General features: G+C 42.1%; 1 protein-coding gene across 3 annotated transcripts; it reads right to left on the reverse strand.

The window, feature by feature from the left end:
• Positions 1-1,422: 1,422 nt before the first annotated feature.
• Positions 1,423-21,489, reverse strand: THAP9 (THAP domain containing 9). Of its 3 annotated transcripts, none has more exons than XM_008267662.4 (5): positions 21,291-21,489; positions 16,171-16,366; positions 14,556-14,859; positions 12,585-12,735; positions 1,423-4,818 (listed from the first exon to the last, which is right to left on the reverse strand). In XM_008267662.4, the coding sequence occupies exons 1-5, from the start codon at positions 21,368-21,370 to the stop codon at positions 2,904-2,906; spliced, it is 2,646 nt and encodes an 881-aa protein (XP_008265884.3). In that variant the 5' UTR covers positions 21,371-21,489; the 3' UTR covers positions 1,423-2,903. The 3 variants fall into 3 exon arrangements, with proteins under 3 accessions (XP_008265884.3, XP_051675584.2, XP_069904044.1); XM_051819624.2 differs by having other exon boundaries at positions 21,285-21,480; XM_070047943.1 differs by lacking the exon at positions 21,291-21,489 and adding an exon at positions 21,146-21,280.
• Between the last annotated feature and the right edge of the window lie 89 nt (positions 21,490-21,578).

Consider the following 21,578-nt stretch of genomic DNA (forward strand, 5'->3'; position numbering starts at 1 on the left):
AAATAAATCTTAAAAAAAAAAAATACGGAGCCACGATTCAAATGCAGCCACTGCAGTACTAACTACACACATTCCCATGTCTTAACTACTGTGCCAAGATGCCCACCCCTTTACCCATTTTAAAATTTGTTGTCCTTTGATTATTGAGTTAAAGTATGCTCTAGTTAAGTCCTTTATTAAATGATTTGCAAAGTTCTCCTTCAAGAGATTGTTTTTCACTTTCATGATGGTATCTCTTTGAAACACAAGTTTCCAGTTCTGATGAGGTCTGATTTTATTTTCCTTTATTGTGAGGGTGACATCTAAGAAACCACCAACGAATCCATCTGTTACCCTATTTTCTTCAGAGCTTTCTAGATTTACCTCTTACACGTAGGTCTTTGAGTTCTTGTGAGTGTGGCTACCCAACAGTACTAGTACTAGTTAGAAATTAGGAAGGATACATTTGAATTTTTTTTGAGAGGCAGATAGGGAATTCTCATCTGCTGGTTCATGCCCCAAATACATGTAGTGATGGGCTGGGCCAGGCCAGCACCAGGAACCAGGAATAAAACCCAAGTCTCCCCCTGGGGTGGCAGGAATCTACTTACAGGCATCATCACTGCTGCCTCCCAGGGTCCGAGTTGGCAGGAAGCTGACATTAGGAATCAGAGCCAGGGATGGAAACCAAGCACTCTCATGTGGGATGCAGGTATCTTAAACTTGGTTAAACATGGTCTCTTCCTGTCTTATTTTTCATATCAAGTTTGTTTTTGTTTGGTTTTGTTTTCCTAGAGACAGAGCAACAGAGAGCTTCCATCCACTGGTTTAGTTCCCAAACACACACAATAGCTGGGCTGCAACCAGGAAAGCCGCGTGGGTGGTAGGGTCCCAAGTACTTGAGTCATTAGCACTGGCTCTTCAGGTCTGCATTAGTAGGGAGCTGGGATCAGCAGCCAGAGCTGAGGATCGAACCCAGTACTTCAATGTAAGATGAGCATTCTAACCAGCCCAATGACTGGGCATAAAGCCTGCCCTAGGAAGGTAGGTTTTTTAAAGGAACTCATTTTCCTTTCATGAGTAGAAATTATAACCAAATCACCCTAATCACATCAAATGTGAATAACATATTTCACTGTCAAGCATATCATACCAAGTAAATCCGATATAAACCTTTCACAGGTGCAAGGGACATTAGCTGTGCTAAATGTAAGGTGGAAGTATTCTTGTCTCCAACATCTGTCCTCCCTATTTATCCAGCATTTAAGGCAACAATGCAAAAACACCTACTTCTTCAAATACAAAACATACTAGCATTGTCAAGCACAACAGCAAAGAGCATTAGACATTACAGATGTGGACCTACTTTAAATAAAGATCAGGTACAAAACTTGTACCTAACATACAGTTAAAGGTGGTGATTTATGAGCAGGCTCTTTAAGGTTTATTTAAAATGGGTTTTATCGGCAAAAATAACAACAAAATTCAGACTTCTCAGCAACACTGGTTATATTTTAAAACTTAAGCCTTTGTGTTGAGGTAAACAAGCATACCAAAATATTCTTTTTTAAAAAACTGTTTATTTAAAAGGCAGAAATAATGACACAGATCTTCTGTCTGCTGCTTCCCTCCTCAAGTGCCTGTCACCAGGGAGCCCACGTGGAAGACAGGGATCCAAGTCCTTGAGCTGTCACCTGCTGCTTCCCAGGGAGCGCATTAGCAGGCAGCTGGATCAAAACTGGAGGTGGAACAGGAACCCGGGCATTCTGATACAGGACGCAGGGATCCTAAGAGGTGCTTAGGATCTAGGCCAAAGGCTTTCTCCTCATAGACTCAACTTTTACCACTTAAAGTTTTCAAACATTCAATGACAAAATGACATTTTACAAACACAAATGAATAATGTGCTTGTTTCTTCTTTTACTCACTAAAATATTCAGCTTTGGGAAAGTACATATACGTAGGTTCTTTTAATTTACTTTTTAAATCTGAGTGACACAGTGGAGAAAACTTTCCTTAAGATGTTTCCATCTGCAGATTCAATTTCTTCCAATTTCTGAAACATCCACTGTATGCTGGTTCCTGTCCTTTGACAAGTTACCGACACGTGCAGTGATATTTCAGTATTAGTTCAACACTGAATATATGTGTAACATTACCTTAGCCCCTTGCAAACACAAGTAGACCTGAGAGAGGGCAAAGTTGGAATAAAGGCGTCCTCCGGCTTTCTGCTGAGCCCCCAGGCTCTTCCAACAGGAGTCAGGTTAAGTGATCACCTTCTCTTATTTAAAAGGAGTATTTCGAAGTCCAGGACTCAGGCAGTGAAAACCGTGTTCCTACGTCCTTCCCAGACTACACTACATCTCGGTTGCAGCACCAGAACAATCCGTGACCATGTACTTAACCTTCTGCCTAACAGAGCAGAAGTACTTCCATCTTAATGTGTCCTGAACCCAGGAAGTTTTGTGGTGTGTGACATTTGGCTTCAGCCTGATTTCCAAATCACAACTTAATTTTTATTTTTAGGTAAAGATTATTTCCAAGGTTCCACAGGTGTTCTGTTAATAATCTTAAAAATCATAAACCAAAGGTCTTTTAGGAAATGTAGTCTGTTCTGTCTTACAGTCGTATCTTCAAAGACAGAACCTATTGGTCAGGTCTGCACCTCCAGACTTATTGCTTTCTACATTTTGGAAAACTCATAAATGCCACAGGCCATACCAAAGTATGAGAGATCTTTATGATATGCATTAGAAATTCCATGTCAGAACTGCAAATTGTTCACTGTGCAGAACAGCTAACTGCTAATATGGTGACATGAACTTCACCAGGTGTAAAGTATGTTCATAAAAATGCTAACACATTTCTGGTCTCATTTGAATGGATATCCACCGTTACTTACTAAATGCCTGAATTTACTGTTATTAGCCAAACTTGAACATGTGTGACCCAATAATGACCAGTTTCCTGGTTCTCATTTCAGGTCTTTCTGAGTGATGTTTTAAAGGGACCCGAGCTTCATCTTTAGCTCTGATGTTTAAGAAACAGATAATTATATCCTTCAGCAATTTTACAAAGTGGTTGATGGCACACGGTTCTCCCTCAAAAAGATGCTCATCTAAATCCACAAAAAGAGAAAGGTGCCCCAAAAGCTCATGTAGTATTTTCTGTTGAAGATAAGATTCTCTCTGTTTAGGCCCTAGTTCACACACTGTGGTGTTTGAATGGCTTCTTACAACCTGCTCACAGGTATTTATGACTCGGCAGAGACTCTGTGAAGGCAAATACGAACCACTCTTCCTTTTAACACATAACAGTGACCCAACTTTAGAGGCTTTGAGGTCTGAAGTGTACAGAGCACTGACGCAGTCCTCACAAGTTAACAGAGCTGACAATTTATTTGCAATGTAACCGGCCCAAGAGATGAGATTTCGCCTATGATCTGACAGGTCCAGTAGTGCTGCACTTAGTGAACAACTAGACCAGTCCTGGTAAACATCTTCTTTAGGAAAGAGAGTCCTGACGGCCCTGATGCCATACTGACGCTGAACCGTGCGAAGGGTCAAGTCTTTCCTTCGTGCAATTGAAATGTCAAAGGTGCTTACTTCACTTAGAAAAACTTCATCTTGAAATCTGTATCTGCTCTCCACATTATGGTAAGCCTTCTGGAATGCCAGACAGGTAGGACTGGCACTGTTGACTAATACCTGCCTAAGCATCTTCAGAAATAATTCCAGATGATCTTGACTGAATTTGTAAGTCAGAAGATATGGAAAAGGCATGACCTTTGGGAAAACATAATTGTGGTAGAGCCATGTTAAGCTCTCAGCATTAAGCAAAAATCCCAGGAATCCTAGTTTTTGCTTACCTTTAATGATCTGATTATTGCTAGTGTCAGAGAATGTAACAAAAACAGTTTTGGCTTCCATTAATACACGATTTATTTTACTAAAAGTTTCAGGCAACAGAGGTCCTTTAAGTCCCTTTCCATAACAGTTTCTACTATTAAAAATGTCAAACAGCTTACTAATTAGACGTAAAAACTTGATGGTGCCAATGCAGTCTTGAAAAGCAGGCAGGCCTAGTGACAGCAAATATTCCAATGCACGGGCAGCACTCTCACTGAAGACCTGGGCAGCACAGTTCATTTTCAGTATGTGTTTCTGCGAACTTGCAAGTTTACTTGGGAGTCTTCCAATACCTAATAACTCCTGTTCCTCCAGTGCTGCTAACTCCACAAGGTGCTGCCATTGTGCTGTGCCATTCATAAACTGAATGGTTTGAAAATTCTGAAACGCATTTCTTATTAATCTCAGCAAGTGGCAAGAATCGAAGAAGTATGCAATCTGCTGGCTAGAAGATGAAGGGTGCTGAAATGTACACTTCATGTTGCCTTCATCAATACATATCCCCAGTGCTTTCGCCATTTGAACACTGTGAGCCGAGGCATCAGACGTAACAGCCAGAACTGTGATCCCTGTGTCACTCAGTTTGCCAATAGTCAGACGAAGTAGCTGAGCTTGCAAATATCCAGATGCTCTGTTTACAAAAAAATAACCTAGAGGTGTTCTCCAATGGCCATAAATACCCACTGCCATTAACAAAACAGTTTCTGAGGCAAGTGGTGTTTCATCAGCATCCAGTTTTCCAAGGCCAAAATCCATGAAACCTTGCAAACTCTGACTGCTGGGATCCCACTGAAGTTGTTGCTTGAGAGAGACACTTTTTATTATCAGTGAACAATATTTATACAGCTGGTCTCCATTCTCTACTCTTCTCTGAAGGAAAGAAAAAATGTTGCTGTTGAAACCTGGACTGGGTTTGCATTTGGATAACCACCTAGAAAATATACAAAGAGAAAAATATAGAAATTGAATGAAGAAATAAAAAGATAAAAGGGAAACATGCCTTAAGTGGTCTAAAAAATAGTCTCAAATTCCTCTAGAAATAAAGCCAACTAGCCAAAATCTGCAAGCATTTTTAAGCATATATTTATACAGTTACAACGAAATAGCCAAGAAAACAGAAGAGCTTGGAAACACAAAATAGTATTTTACGATGCAAACATACTATAACATGATTGGTAATTTCTCATTCATTCTTCAGAAAGTATACAAATCAATTACCCAGTTTGTTCGAATTTGTATACCATATATCATCTTACCTATAAATTCACTGACATGAGAATATTGTTGAACAGGAAGGAACCACTGAGAACATCTAGTTCATCAGCCTTATTTTATAGAGTAGGAAACTGGGACAGAGGGAGAAGTTAGGCGAGGTGGTCCTACTGTGCTGCCAGTTAGGAATACATGCTCAACCCAGTGCAATGCTTCTATCACTTCTTACAGCATCAAACCATGCCTGCAGGGACACTAATACAATGGCACCTCAGGAGTCCTTTCATATCCTGATCTTCCTTATCATTTTGCTAATTATTCTCTCCTACAACTCTTTGGTCTATCTTCAGAACTCCTCTAATGTATGCCTCCTAATGTACTGAGGATCAGGACAGAAAACAGGTATGTGTATTACAATATTTTCTAAATTAGAAGAAAATGGAGGCTGACGGAGAAACTGAGGTACTCATCTATAACAGAAGTATACTTTCATAATTCAGAGGTCTTTTTTTATTTAGATTTATGAATTTGGGGTTATTTTCTAGGCAGTCAAGGTTTCTTCTTGGACAACTGACCTCTACTTAGTGGAGATTTTTATGTATTTCCTTAAGATTTTTAGGATAGGGCTTTCCAAATATTTTAGCTATAACCTAACAGTTTCATAAGCAAAATATACTATTTAAAAAAAAAAGGTTTATTTATTTATTTGAGAAGCAAAATTACAGAGAGATCGAGGGAGAGACAGAGAGAGGTTTTCCATCTGTTGGTTCACTTCCCAAATGGCCAAAAGGGTCAGGGCTGGGATGATCCAGAGCCAGGAGCCAGGAGTTTCTTCCTGGTTTCTCATGTGGGTGCAGCAGCTCAGGGACTTGGGCCATTAGCAGGGAGCTGGATTGGAAGTGGAGCAGCCAGGACTTGAACCAGCACCCATATAGGATGCCGGTGCTGCAGGCAGAGGCTTAACCCACTATTCCACAGTGATGGACCCTAAGCAAAATATACTCTTACTACATGCCATTTACTTTCACATGTGTGAAATACATATACTCTATGTGGCAATACTGATACACTAAACTGATTTCATGATACACAAATGGCTTTGAAAAAAATGGTAATAGAATGCAAAATCTATCCTTTGACAATAAATTGCTTATAATCTATTTTAAGAGACAAATAATAGCATTTATTGGTGGTTGTATTTTATTTAATTATTCCAAAAATAAATATTTATTATTTATTTATTTATTTATTTGAAAGGCAGAGCCACAAGAGAGAGTGGGGGGAGGGGAGGGAGAGACAGAGGGAGAGAGAGAGGGAGAAGGGGAGAGAGAGAGAGAGAATCTTCCATCCACTTGGTTCATTCCACAAATGGCCACAATGGCTAGGACTGGCCAGGTCAAAGATAGAAACCTGGAACTCCATCCTGGTCTCCTACGTGGGTAGCAGGGGCCCACGTACTTGGGCCATCTGCTGCTGCTTTCCCAGGCCATCAGCCGGGAGCTGGGTCAGAAGTGGGGCATCCAGGACTCAAACCAGTGCTCGTAAGGGATGCTGGCATCGTGGGCAGCAATTTAACCAGCTGTGCCACAACCCCATTACCTGCTGTGTTTCAGAAGAGGACAAAAATAGTAGATGATGAGAAAGCAGTTCAGTGGTGCTATAGTGCACTAGCACATTGAAAACCCTTCACAATTATGTCACCAAATTATAATTAAATTTTTTTGTGTTAGGATTCTCAAATCAACACCCAAAATGCAAATTTGCATACGCAGTAAGGATGTAATGAAACTACTTGATGCCTTTATGTAGAAGTTTTACTCTAAATGAGTCTAAAAAAACCAAAACAAAACAAAAAACAGGCATTTGGCATGGTGGCTAAATCACTGCTTGGGATGCCTGTGTTGGAGTCCTGGGTACTCCACTTCTCATTCAACTTCCTGGTAATACGCACCCTGGGAGGTAGCAGATGATGGTTCAAACAGCTGGGTCCCGCCCATTTATGTGGAAGATCCAGATGAAATTCTGGGCTCCTGGCTTGAGCCTGACCCAGCCTCAGCTACTGTAGGCATTTGGGGAGTGAATCAGCCAATGGCTGCAACAGCTGGGGCAGCTCCAACCAGGGGAGATGGCAGGATCCAAGTACAAGAACCATCATCTGCTGTTTTCCCAGGCTCATTTGCAGGAAGTTGGATTGGAAGCAGAACAGATGGGACTTGAACTCACGCTCTTATGGGAAGCCAGAGTTGCAACCTAAGGTTTAACCTGCTGCACTACAACACTGGCCCGCCTTATTTACTTTTGAATCTTTTAGATCATCTATCTATAGGGCAAGTTAATTTAATTTACTAAACTGTCATGAATCTAAACATAGAATGTTAGGAACAAAGAAAATATAAATAGTAACAATTGTGCCAGCACTTTCTATGACTACAACCAAACAAAATCTATCACTGTTATAACAAGCAAAGCTAAGTAATTCCAAGGAATTTCTAACAACAATTTACTATAAAAGACCCAAAGTACTAGAGTTATAAGAAGGCCAGTTCTGAGAAAGTTTTGAACATAAGGAATTCAGGGAGAACTGAGAAAGGATCTAACAGAGAAAACCAGAGTGGTGTCTGATGTAGCTAAGAATTAGAAAAAGATGGGCCGGCACTGTGGCACAGCAGGTTAATGCCCTGGCCTGAAGCGCCAGCATCCCATATGGGCGCCGGTTTGAGACCCGGCTGCTCCACTTCCAATCCAGCTCTCTGCTGTGGCCCGGAAAAGCAGTAGAATATGGCCCAGGTCCTTAGTCCCCTGCACCCATGTGGGAAGACCCGGAAGAAGCTCCTGGCTCCTGGCTTCGCATCAGCGCAGCTCCGGCCGTTGCAGCCAATTGGGGAGTGAACCAGTGATGGAAGACCTCTCTCTCTGCCTCTCCTCTCTCTGTAACTCTGACTTTCAAATAAAAACAAATAAAGCTTTAAAAAAAAAATTAGAAAAAGATGAAATTAGTGAATGAAGTACCTATCTAAACAAAGCAAGGTTTTGTTTTTGTTTTTTTTTTTTTATTTAAGTCTGGCTTGGTTTGTCCTCATCGAATCTAATTGCTGGCCATCTAACTGCTGCTCCATCACTATGGAGGAAAAACAATCATGTTGACTATAATCCTGGTGCTTTGTTTTCCCGATTTTTTGCTTCCCTGGTCTTTGAGCTAACTATTCACCTTTTTTTCCCTTTCTCCCCAAATTTTTAATGTCTCCCTCCTCAACTCTCAGCTGATGATTTTATTTAATTGAGAAAACAGAAGCAATCCAATAAAAACTGTCTCTTACCACCAAATCTGTTAACTACTGTCTGGATAGTCATTTTTCTTTCTGCTTCAATGACTGGACTGTCCCTGTTCCGTTCAGATTTTCCTCCACAACAGTGGTGGATGTAATCCTACTACAAGCATACTTTCTTTTGAGCATCACCAATTTTCTTTTTCCTACAGGATCCCTCCCGTGAGCATGCAAACACACTGGAACCCCAACAAACATCCCTCACCAACACATGTTCCCTTCCAGCTTCACACTCATTTTACGGTGCTCCTGCAGAGTCCATAATTGTTTTCTCTGCTTCATCACCTGCCAGTCTCTTTTGGACCCCACCTGAACTATGTTTACCTCTCTACTACTCCACTGTAGCTGCTTTGGTCTTAGTTATCAATGACTGCTATCTTGAAAAAAAAAAATCAAAGGGCAATTCTCTGTCCGCTTACCTGATCTCCCAGCAGCATTCGATTTAGTGGACTACTCCCTCCTTGACATACTTCCTACACTTGGCTTCCAGGCTACCGCAGTCTCCTTGTTTATCTCCTGCCGCACTGGCTGCTTTTGATCGATATGTATTCAATCAATGAATAGCAAATATAATTACTTTTAAGATCTAATACCTAAGCAAAGCTGTGTTAAGAACAGATACAGGGGGGGCTGGCGCTGTGGCTTAGCAGGTAAAGGCACAGGCAGCATCCTGTATGGGATGCAGTAGAAGATGGCCCAAGTCCTTGGGCCTCTGAACCCATGTGGAGACCCAGAAGAAGCTCCTTCCTAGCTCCTGGTTTCGGATTGGCACAACTCCAGCTGGTGTGGTCAACTGGGGAGTGAGCCAGTGGATGGAAGACCTCTCCCTCTGCCTCTCCTTCACTCTGTGTAACTTTTTCAGATAAATAATTCACTAAAAATTTTTTTAATGAGAAAATGAATGTAAATGTAATAAATACAAATATGTTTGGCCATTCAGACATTTTTAGGATAAAATCTAAATATGAATAGGGGTAGGCACTGTGGCTGAGTGGGTAAAGCTGCTACCTGAGTGCTAGTATCACATATGAGTACCAGTTCGAGTCTCAGCTGTTCTACTTCCATTCCAGCTGTCTGCTGTGTCCTGGGAAAGCAGCAGAAGATGGCCCAAGTCCTTGGGCCCCTGCACCTGCGTGGGAGACCAGGAGGAAGCTCCTGGCTCCAGATAGGCATAGTTCTGGCCAGTGTGGCCAATTGGGGAGTGAGCCAGTAGATGAAAGATCTCTCTTTCTCTCTGCCTCTTGTCTCTCTAACTCTTTCAGATAAATGAATAAATCTTTAAAAAAATTTTTTTAATGGGAAAATGAATGTAAATGTAATCAAACACAAATGTCTGACCATGCAGATGGGGCCCTGGACTCGAGTGGGAGATCTGGAAGAAGCTCCTGGCTTCTGGCTTCAGATTGGCCCAATTCATCCCTTGTGGCCATTTGGGACATTCCAGTGGATGGAAGATCTCTCTCTCTCTTTCAAATAAATAAATTAATTTAAAAAAATGCATGTACTAATAACATATGGCCATTACAACAAAATTTTATTTAAAGTTTTAAAAAATATCTGGGAGGATATATACCAAACTGCTAACAACAGTTGTTTCGTGACATTAGGAGAAGTGAAGTATTGTGTATTTCACTTTCTGGTACTTATCTACTTATATATTATTTTAATGTACCTGAGTTCCAGTCAAAGTAGCCAAAGAAACAAGCAGCTGTTTTGAGTACCAGAACTGGAAACTTAAATACATAACGTCATAGCAAAGGTCACAAAATGCAAGACATGAAGAGAGAAAAGGTGAGTGTGAGCTGAACTGCCAGGGAAGATTCAGTCCAGACGCTGACAGAGAACAATGGGAAGTGACGAAAACCGTGAAACACAAAAAAGCCAAGAAGTCTTACATGAACCATGGTGAAAAAGCAGTCAGCAACGCTTTACGTAGAGCAAGTACAGAAGAGAGGACTATATTAAGAAAGGCACAAAAGAAATATCAATGCAGTATCTTATAAAAATATTTCTGTTTAGCAGAAAGTACACATTTATAAGTAAGTATAATATTTAGTCTGAGTGGTAAGTCATATTATGGGATACAGTAGGTGCCCTTATATACAAATGTTCATCTCAACTTACTAAATAGCAATTACAACCATACTTGATCTTACCCAAAAGGCCAAGAAGTGTTAACAATTACAGCCAAAAAATGGAAATAACACTAAGGCCCAATAACTGGAGAACACCAGAGTTAAATAGTAGAGAACTACTTGACATTATGCAGCCATTAAAATTTGTTTAAATAAAGAGTTCAAAATAACACAGATTAAAAAGCACATATAATAATAATAAAAAAAAAAAAGGCAGTCTGGCAATTTATATACCAAAGATCACAACTACGTAAAATCCAGTGAATCTAAGCCCAGAAAAAAGATTGGAAGGAAATACACTAAATGTTAACAGCAATTGTTTATAAGAACATAATAACTAGGAACAATGAATGAATGTTCCTTCCTTTTCTCCCATTTCTTTCATTAGTAGTATTTTAATTCAATATAATATTATTTCAATTTAATTTAATCTCATTCATTTAAAAAAAAAAAAAAAGAATCTGTAAAACCAGTGACAAAGACTGGTTCTGTTGGCTTAGCCTCTGCCTGTGATGTCAGCACCCCATAGAGACGTAGGTTCAAGTCCTGGCTGCTCCCCTTCCACTGCAGCTTTCTGCTGAAGGCCTGGGAAAGCAGCAGAGGATGGCCCAAGTGCTTGGGCCCCTGAACCCATGTGGGAGACCTGGAAGAAGCTCCTGGCTCCTGGCTACAGATGGGCTCAGCTCCAACTATTGCAGCCATTTGGGGAGTGAAACAGCAGACAGAAGACTTCTCTCTCTGTTTCTCCCTCTCTTTGTAACCCTACCTCTCAAATAAATAAATTAAATCAAAAATAAATAAATAAATAAATAAATAAAAACCAGTGACAAAAACTAAATTAATTAAGACCTTACAAGATCATTATATTATTTGCCTCACGCTAAGGGAATTCTAAATAAACACAAATCCTTCTTTATAAAAATCTGGTCCCTAGGGAACCTTCATTGGTATCAACTGCAGTGCTCACCAAAAAGCAAATGCAGATTTCTGTGCTTTGTCCCTTACCAATCAATCCAGAACTGTCAGATGTTAGAATTACTGATGTGAATAAGAATCTCCATTATTTCAGGACTGAAACTGTATTGCCTTGGGCCTGGCGCTGTGGCATAGCAGGTTAAAGCCCTGGCCTGCAGTGCCGATAACCCAAATGGGCACTGCTTCGAGTCCCAGCTGCTCTACTTCTGATCCAGCTCCCTGCTAACATGCCTGAAAAAGCAGCAGAGGATGGCCCAAGTCCTTTGGCCCCTGCAACTACGTGGGAGACCCACAGTGGGCTCCTGGCCCCTCAACTCTGGCCGTTGTGGCCATCTGGGGAGTGAATCAGCAGATGGAAGACCTCTCTCTCTCTCTGTCTCTCAAATAAATAAAATAAATCTTAAAAAAAAAAATTTATTGCCTTGAGTGTCTCCCTTGTCAGGCCTATGTGTCTTGATTTTTTTTTAAGATTTATTTATTTATCTGAGAGGTAGAGTTTTAGAAAAATAAAGGGAGAAAGGTCTTCCATCCGCTGGTTCACCCCCCCAAATGGCAGTAGTGACCACAGCTGAGCCAATCAGAAGCCAGGAGTTTCTTCAGGGTCTCCCACATAGGTACAGGGGCCCAAGGACTTGGGCCATCTTCCACTGCTTTTCAGGACATAAGCAGAGAGCCAGATCAGAAGAAGAGCAGCCAGGACACAAACTGACATGCATATGGAATGCCTGTGCTTCAGGCAGAGGCTTAGCCCATTGTGTCACGGCACTGGCCCCTATGTGTCTTCATTTTATTGGTGAACATTTTACTGTTGTAAAATAATACATAAATGCCACCTAGAACCTTTTTAAAAATGGGCTAATAAATAGGAGTATGAGGCCACTTCAAAAAGATTGTGGAAAATTAAGTTAAAAGATAATTTTATTTTGGGGCAAAAAATTTTGAAATGCATACATTTGAGCATGAATACTAAAAGCTTTAACGTATAAAATACAATCCAAGAACACCGTGTCTGTTTCATTCACTTAACATCTAAAGAGTAATTCACTTACGTTCTGAGGACGGAGGAATGAGGCAGCTGAAGAATCTTTCTTACATAGTCGTAGACTTTGCTGCTGCACAGGTAGAGTGTACAAGCAAACTGTTTCATTTCTGTAGAGTACGCAGCTGTGTCCTTCCAGTCATGTTGCTCCCAGCGAAAATCTGTTAAAGTTACGTTTATTTATTAAGATTTATTCATTCATTTGAAAGGCAGAGTTACAGAGGCAGAGAGGCAGAGAGAGAGAGAGGTGTCTTCCATCTGCTGGTTCACTCCCCAAATGGCTGCAATGGCTGGAGCTGGGCCGATCTGAAGCCAGGAGCCTGGAGCTTCTTCTGGGTCTCCCACAGGGGTGCAGGGGTCCAAGGACTTGGGCCATCTTCCACTGCTTTCCTAGACCATAAGCAGAGAGCTGGATCAAGAGAGGAGCAGCTAGGACTCAAACCAGGACCCAAATGGATGCTGGCATCTCAGGCTGCAGCTTTACTCAGTACACCACAGCACCAGCCATACATTTATTTATTAGATTTATCATTTATTTGAAAGGAAGAATTATAGAAAGAGGAAGAGACAGAGAAAGATCTTCCACCCACTGGTTCCCTACCCAAAAGGCTACATGATGGAGTTGGGCCAAGTGGAAGTTGGGGGCCAAGAGCTTCTTTTGGGTCTCCCATGTGGGTGCAGGGGCCCAAGCACTTGTGCCATCCTCCACTGCTTTCCCAGGTACATTTGCTGGGGGCTGGATCAGAAATGCAGCAACAGGGACACAAACTACTGTACATATGGGAAGCTGGCATCCCAGGTGGCAGCTTTATCCACTCCGCCACAATGCTAACCCTGACATTTATTCACTTTTGTGGTGAAACCTTGACTAGCAACATTTTCAGGAACAGATCGTCATATTTGGATGTAAAATACACTGGCCATCAAAAATGTGACAAATTTAGTCATACTTTAACTCTAGTTATTCGGATATTAACATCTTCTATAGGGCCCCTTGACTATTTATCATGGATCATTTTGCTGCCAAAAGGGACGAAAACAGATTCAACTTGATTCATGTTTTATTATTCATTGGCAGCCAGACTGGAAGATTTTAGAGGAACAGGAAAGTAAATTAAACAACTGGATAAAATTAAGTCTTGGGCTTATGACATTAATTTGTCTTATTTGTTCCCTGGTTACCACTCAAAGGTGAAAATTAGATAGGAGCGACATTTTCTAGGGACAGGGTAAGGGTACTGCTCATATTGAACAGAAATGCCCACCATGGAGAGAAGAAAAATACCCTCTGTTCGTGGTGGCGTCCCCTATTTCTTTAATCTATTCCCTCCCTCTGGAGACACTTACTCTTCTACAAACAGAATATTTTTCTTTTTCCCAGAATGTAAGTTCACCATTTCAGCTGTTTTCATGAAAATGTAAGTTGGCAACTCTTACTCTGCCCTTCTTCAACATCTTTGCTCACAAAGAGGACCAGGTGGTCCATCCATGAATTTGCACAGGTATCTATACTAGAGAACTTTTAAAGAAAAATAATAGGGACTCACCAAAGAGACTCTGCACATTACATAGTTCAACCCCACTCTTAAAAGACTTTGGTAGTAAATTACACAGCAGTTTAAAAACTGCTAACTTGCAATAGCATGCGTGAAAGCTATTATAAAAAAGCAAAAGCCCAGAATACAAAGCTGTGTAAACCACATGTTCTCATCTCTGTGTGGTGGGGCTATGTGCCATTTTATCACTTAGTTATTTCTTCTCTTTTCCTAGAATAAACATGTTAATTTCATAATAGGGGGGAAATCATGAAATATAAAAAGTATTTTGGTTACTTTTCATTATTCTTGCTTAAATGATTGAGACCTTTCACTTCACAACTGAAAACATGTTTACATGGGCAGTAGCAAAGTAAATATTTAATGGCATTGAAAAAATAAAGAGCTATTAAGTATCATATAAATTATGGGGGGCGGGGTAATACCTGAAAATTGTGCTCGTAGCAGAAACTCTGTTTCTTCAGAAAGCAGTTTCTCTTCTACAAGTGCATCAATTAATTGTAAACCCTTTCTCTTCTTGATCATCCTATAGTTTTTTACGGGGACATGTCTTTTTTTGGACACTTGCAGCATTTCCTGCACTTCAGCCAGCTTCTCTGCACCTACTGTCAGAGGTGTCCTTAAACTATAGTTATGGTCCTCAGTAGCAGTCTCTTCAGAATCAGCTGGAAGGGGCTGCTGCAGGATTTTCTGTCTTGCTTTACCTTTAGGGCATATACCTTGAGGAACCTATCACAGAAATGTGAAATAAAAGTTATTTTAGAAATCATCTCACAGATTGCTATAAAAATACCACTGATTACAAAGCACTCACCTGGTTGATGGGGAATTATATATGAAAGGCCAAGGACTCTGAATTTTCTAAATTGACAGTCTATAGAACAGTGTAAACAGTCTTTTTTGGTGCGTGCAAGTATACTGCTATATTAATGTGATGCTGAAATCTTCTGAAATGATTAAAGTAACTAGAGAAAAGTGACAGTAATTTGAGAATGCTTCATGGAAGTGAGTTTTGAATAGCTTATAGAGGATCAGCAGCATGGCTTAAAGGATGAGACAGGGCAATTATTTGACCAAAAAGAGAAGAGCAGACAAAGCAGGCGCACTGGAATAGACCGCTTTAGGTTGAATCCCAGCTCCCTCTTACTAGCTATCGCTTAAGCACTACAGTCCTTTGTGTCCTCACCTGTAAAATGCAGATAACAGAGGGTTGTCACGAGGATACGAAACTTCCCAGTGCAAAGCCTGGGCCACTGTTGGCCTTGATCATCATCACTAACACTGATTTTGCACAGACACATAAAAGAAGGTTAAGTGTATGTGGTTTGAAAAGAGAGTTTAGTTAGAAATGTATGAATCAATTAATAGAAAGCTCTTGGTTGCTATGAGTAAATCTGATACCAACTATGTACTTCTGAGTAGGGCACTGAGACAGAACCACCCCAAAAGACAACTGCAATCTGTTGGAAGATGTTAGAGTAAGAACAGTTAGGTGACTATTGCAGAGTATGTAAAAATTAAAAGTCATGTATGAGAGTTGTGGTTAAAGGATAAAAAGATAAAAGTAAAAACCACTGAAAGAAACATAAGTCTGTAATCCCAGTACTGGTGACTCACTCATAGAAAGTCACATATTTTTCATATATTTCTTCCTGTAGCAAAACTAATGTTAGACATATTTTTGGTCAAGATAAATAACTTTGTTGGGAGGGGCCAAAAAGGGTAGATTATTTCAAAGCATTAAGAAAGGTCTCGTACTAAACAAGAGCCTGATTCTAAGGCATTTATACCTTTTAGTTGATTTTTGCAATTAGTAACTTTTCTGTATGTACAAATGATCTGCATGTATATACTTAAAACTCTCCAGAACAGAATGTTATTACATATAGATTTTTAAAATGAATATCAATGCATTTAAAATCTATTATTGGATTTATTTTAAGTCTCGGGATTCTCTGTGCAAATTCTAGCTATGATGTGGGCAATCTTGATTTTTAAAGACTCTCAAATTTAGCTTTGTTTACAACTAGATTTGAGTACCTTGTGCAGATAAAGAGAGGGCACGGATCCTTTTTTCAGGTTTCTTCTCAAGCCATATGATTCAAAGTCACTTTCTTGAAAATGTTTGGAACATAGCATAGCACATGGTCCTGGGATCCAAATCTTTTTGCTTCTGGGGTCCACACGATTAACAGCCCTGATCCACTTTGAGCGCAGTAAGATATCAGTTGGAAATCTATAGCAATCATATTAAACTTCTATTAACATGAAAATATTAGAGTAATACTATAGTAATACTATACAAAGCCATTTATTGACCTGCTTTACATAAAACCCAATTAAAAATTTAATTTATTATTTCATTTGTCAAAACTTTGATTTTAAAACCTACAAGTTCAGCATCTCAGTGATTTTATCGTTTCCATCTGTGGGGGCAATTCTGCTACTAAAGAGCCTACCGTATTCTGTCTTCCCTGCCTATACGGAACAGAATCTGCTCAAATTTAAATGGTTCAAGAACATATGTACCTTTTTCTTTCCCATTCACAAATTCTTTGGTATTTCTCCTTTTAAGAGGTAGAGCCCAATTCCACCACCCTTGAGCAAGGGAGGGAGTTAGTGATTTGCTAAAGAACAAACAAGGCAGGAGTGACCCAGGCTTCCTCCTTGCTCTCTCTGCCGGACAGTGTGCTCTGGGGTCGTTACCTACCATGCTACAAGCAGCTCTGTGCAGAGGCCTACTTGGTGAGCCCTAAGGCCACGTGAGTGAAGCCTTTTCGAAATTAGATCCTTCAGCCTCAATTCAAGCTTTGGGATGACTGCCGTCTTAGGAGGTACCCTGTAAAATCCAGCTCACTCACTTCTGGCTCTCAGAAATGTGCAAGATCATAATGTTTCCTCTGAATTTCAATTTGTTATACAACAGAAAACAAGTAGATTTACTACACTCCATTTTCTCATTTTTGGGAGAAGACACTATTTTTTCCTAGCCTTGAATATAACATTACCTTGCATTTCTCTATTTTTCAATGCCAGTCAAATCGCTGTTTAAGAACTTACGAAGTAAACAGTAAAAATTACGGAAGTACTCTTTTTGCTCCCTTCTCTTTGACTTGGAGACAGAATTATAGGTAGCTAGGATGTCTTTTGTGCTCTTTAATTTGGATTTTAAAGCATTTAGTGTTTCAAAACAGAGATGGCTGACAATTATTACAGAATATAGTAGTATGGCAAAACCTAATTCTCAGGTGCGGTCTCAGTCACCTAGAGAAAGAACATAGGGTCAGCAGGGCAGTGGGGACCCTTTCCTGCTGTGTGGTATTAGCCACAGCCCTTCATCTTGGAGCCTCCTCCCAGGGCTGCGGAACAAGCACTTTGTACTATCTATAGTTTATTTCCATTTCTGGAACTTCCATTTTGTTGTTCCAGGAAGATGATGCTACTTAACAGAGAGAGAATGAACAGGGAATTGGTTTTCCAATGAAGGTAAAGCAAATCTCTTTTCACCGAGTTATTTTCTAGTGGGAAATAGCATTGTTTAACTTCACTGGCTTGAGTATAATGGGCAAAATTAAATTGGTGATAATTCTTTTAGAGCATTTACCTTGTGCTATAACTATATTTTAAATACTCAGCTCTACAGAGACTCTGTAAGGCAGGCTTTTATTCTCTTAGAGAAGGTGAAACCAAGACCAGAGCCAAGCATAGCCACCAATACACAGCTGAAATTGGATTCATGTCTCCACAGTAGAAAGCCACCTCTGACAGAAGAAAAATCCCAAATCAGTCATCATCTCACATCCACACTAAGGAACTGGTTTACACTGTAACAGCATCCTGTTTTCTTTCTCCTTGTGACCAGGCTTTTACAAGACTGGCGGAAATTTACCTTTGGCTCTCTGAACATAAAATATTTTCCAGAATGGTGGCTAACAAACCCTTTCTACAATAGTTACCTCTGGGGAGGAAGGGAAGGGATTGAGAAGTGAGGCTTTAAGTGCCTGTAGCTTTGTTCTAAGGGGGGTTGTGTGGGATCTGAAACAAGGCAAATGTTAATATTTGCTTCATTCAAGTGATGGGCACAATAGGTGTTTGTTATATATCATTTTCTGTTTGTTAGAATGTTTGAAACATTGCATAATTCAAACCTTAAAAACAGAATTCATTTCAACATGATGCAGGCAAAAAAAAAAAAAAAAAAAAACACACACACACACAAACACACACAAAAAACCACCTCTTATAAGCTTTTGATAGGGCACCAATGCTCTTGACCTTTAGGTAATTTTAACACCACAGCCTTTGTCCTTGCTACTTCATCTACAGCTATAGTGTGGTGCTGGCTTTGGAGGAAATAAAATAACTAGAGTTGAAGCCTCAATAGAAATCTTCCATGCATAGTGACCACACAGAGCAAATAATTAGGAAATAAAAATAGAAAATAATTACTTGGATCTTACTGACAGCACAAAGCATCAAAAAGTAAGTTCCAGAAAGTTGGAAGAGGAACACAGAGGTAGCAAGGAGTGGTTATTGATGGACTGGAGAGGCAGCTAGAAGCCAGATCACAAAGGGTCTTGTATACCTTAAAAGCTATGGATCCGGCCGGCGCTGCGGCTCAACAGGCTAATCTCCGCCTTGCGGCGCCGGCACACCGGGTTCTAATCCTGGTCGGGGCGCCGGATTCTTTCCCGGTTGCCCCTCTTCCAGGCCAGCTCTCTGCTGTGGCCCGGGAGTGCAGTGGAGGATGGCCCAAGTGCTTGGGCCCTGCACCCCATGGGAGACCAGGAGAAGCACCTGGCTCCTGCCTTCAGATCAGCGCGGTGCGCCGGCCGCAGCACGCCAGCCGTGGTGGCCATTGGAGGGTGAACCAACGGCAAAAGGAAGACCTTTCTCTCTGTCTCTCTCTCTCTCTCACTATCCACTCTGCCTGTCAAAAAAAAAAAAAAAAAAAAAAAAAAAAAGGCAGCTATGGATCCAATCTGTCAGGTCAATAGCCAAGAAAGGGATGTGCCATCTTCTGCAGGACAGCATCCATATTTACTTGGGAATTTGATTTTGTAAGTTTTGCCCGCTCCTTTAATTATTTTATCAATACAGTACTTTACATATGGAATTTAACAATCACTGCACACATTTAAGTGCTCAAGGTTGGTTGGCCAGTTTTTCATGGAGGGAGCTCCATGATCAGACAGTCCCAGCAGGAGCCCGTGTAGTGTCACAGCAGCTAGAGCTGCCGCCTGGGCATCCGTATGGTGTCCTGGTTGCTCCACTTTGGACCCAGCTCCCTGATAATGGGCCTGGGAGAGCAGACGATGGCCCAAGTGTCTGGGCCCTTGCCTCCCACATGCGAAGCCTGAAAGAAGCTCCTGACTCCTGGACTGGGCCTGGCTCTGCTCTGGCCTGGCCACTGCACCACTTGGGGCATGAATCAGCAGATAAAAGGTCTCTTTCTCTTTCAAATAAATAAATAAATCTTAAAAAAAAAAAGTCACAGCAATGGCAAGTTGTCCAATTCTGCCCTTCCGGTATCACCCCTTTTACTGAGCCCTTAATTCAATTCCTTATTAGAACCCCTTGCTGGGACTAACACAATAGTATTCTAACTCCTTTTCCTGTATCTGTTCTCTCCTTACAACTTCCTAGAGTCAGCAAGACAAAAATGCCTTCTTCCCAATCACAGAGAAACATGTGTTCATTCAGCCCAAGGGTACAGTAACAGAAACACACGGAGGGAATGCAAATGTAATTCAGACTGGGAGGGGTTCCAGGAGGAAAGTCCTCACGGAGGAACCAGGATTCAGGCTTTGAGACAATGAAAAGCCTCAAGGGGAACACCAAGAAAAAAATTTGCATTTAAAAGAGAGCTTCCAGGAAACCCGGAAGGTGAAAAGAAGGGGAAAGAATTTAGCCTTGGGAGAGCGCGGGGCTTCTCATGGAGCAGTCCAAACGATGACAGGTTAAAAACAGGTCCAGGGAAGGACTAAGAACGAACTAGATCTGGCAAGGCCGCGGGTGACCCTCTGCCAGCGTTATTTTATTAGGGCAGCGGGGGCAGGTAGCTGGCTGTGATAGGTAAAAAAGCCCGTGGGACTCGGTGCACACAGTTTTCAGGAGCCTGGTTATAAAGGGAGGAGACTGGTAGGGCAGTGAAAGGCGGTACACAGGATCGAGCTGTGTTTAAAAGCAGGAGTAACAAGAGGGTGCTTACTGGCTCTCAGAACTAACAGTAGATAAAGCAGTTTAAAATAAGAGTAGGGGAATTTACTGAAGGGAGAACATGGCAAGGGAGACAGGAAGCCATACAACTGCTAACACACCGAGGGCCGGAATCAGCCCTAGGTTTTGAAAAATGACTAGTGGGGTCGCGGCCTGCAGTGCCGGTAATCCATAGGGCCGCCGGTTTGAGTCCCGGCTGCTCCACTTCTGATCCAGCTCTCTGCTGTGGCCTGGGAAAGCAGTGGAAGATGGCCCAAGTCCTTGGGCCCCTGAACCTGCATGGGAGACCCGGAGGAGACTCCTGGTTCCTGGCTTTGGATCGGCTCAGCTCCAGCCGCTGCGGCCATCTGGGGAGTGAACCAGCGGATGGAATACTTCTCTCAGTCTCTGCCTCTCAAATAAAACAAGTAAATCGGGTCTACCGTACATAGTCCAAACTCCTTAATCCCGCAACACAAGTCTTTGCCTCCCACTCCTCTACACTGAACCTGCACTTCCCAACTCCTCCCTCTCTGCCCCACTCTTGGCCCAAAGGACACTTCCATGCCCAGATCGGCCAGAGTACGGCCAGGTTAACCGCACTGAACAACCTGCAACGTCAAGGCAGGACAGACGAAACCTGACGTGTGCTCACCCGGGCCCCTCAGTTCTCCCAACCTCCCTCCCTCCCCGGTCTCTCTGGGTGCAGTAGGAGCACCCAGAGAAAGGCAGGCTTCCTTCCAGTAACCCTGTTAAACGCCACTAGGCGAGCAGCAGGCAGAGGGAGACAGAACCGGCAAACTGGGGCTAAGCAGACCTCAACTTTCTGGGCTCCCCCGCCCCGCGCCACGCCGCATCGCGTCACGTGCGCGGCGCCACGCACTGCCCGGGCCCCGCCTCGGCCTACAGCCCGCCAGGCCCGGCGGCGAGAGTGCTGGCTCCCGGGCTGCTCTCACACGCACTGGTGGAAGGAGAGGCCGCGCTCCCGGCTCCGCACGGTGTCCCGCGTGCTGCAGCCCACTGCGCAGCAACTTCGGGTCATCTTCTAATTACGTGGGGTTCCGCCTTCGGGGTTCCCGCGACAGCTTGAATCACGACAACTTAGCTCCGCCCGTTGACTCGGCCGCTACGGCCTTTATTTATTCAGGAAGGCGGGCTTTGGAGGCGCTGGACTCCACCCCCTTTTCCTCTCTGTAGGCGCCGCGCTTGGCGCCGTAGCCAATCGTGAGCCACGTCGCGTCGCAGCGACC

Source organism: Oryctolagus cuniculus, chromosome 8, assembly GCF_964237555.1.
Source record: "Oryctolagus cuniculus chromosome 8, mOryCun1.1, whole genome shotgun sequence".
Taxonomy (NCBI): Eukaryota; Metazoa; Chordata; class Mammalia; order Lagomorpha; family Leporidae; genus Oryctolagus; species Oryctolagus cuniculus.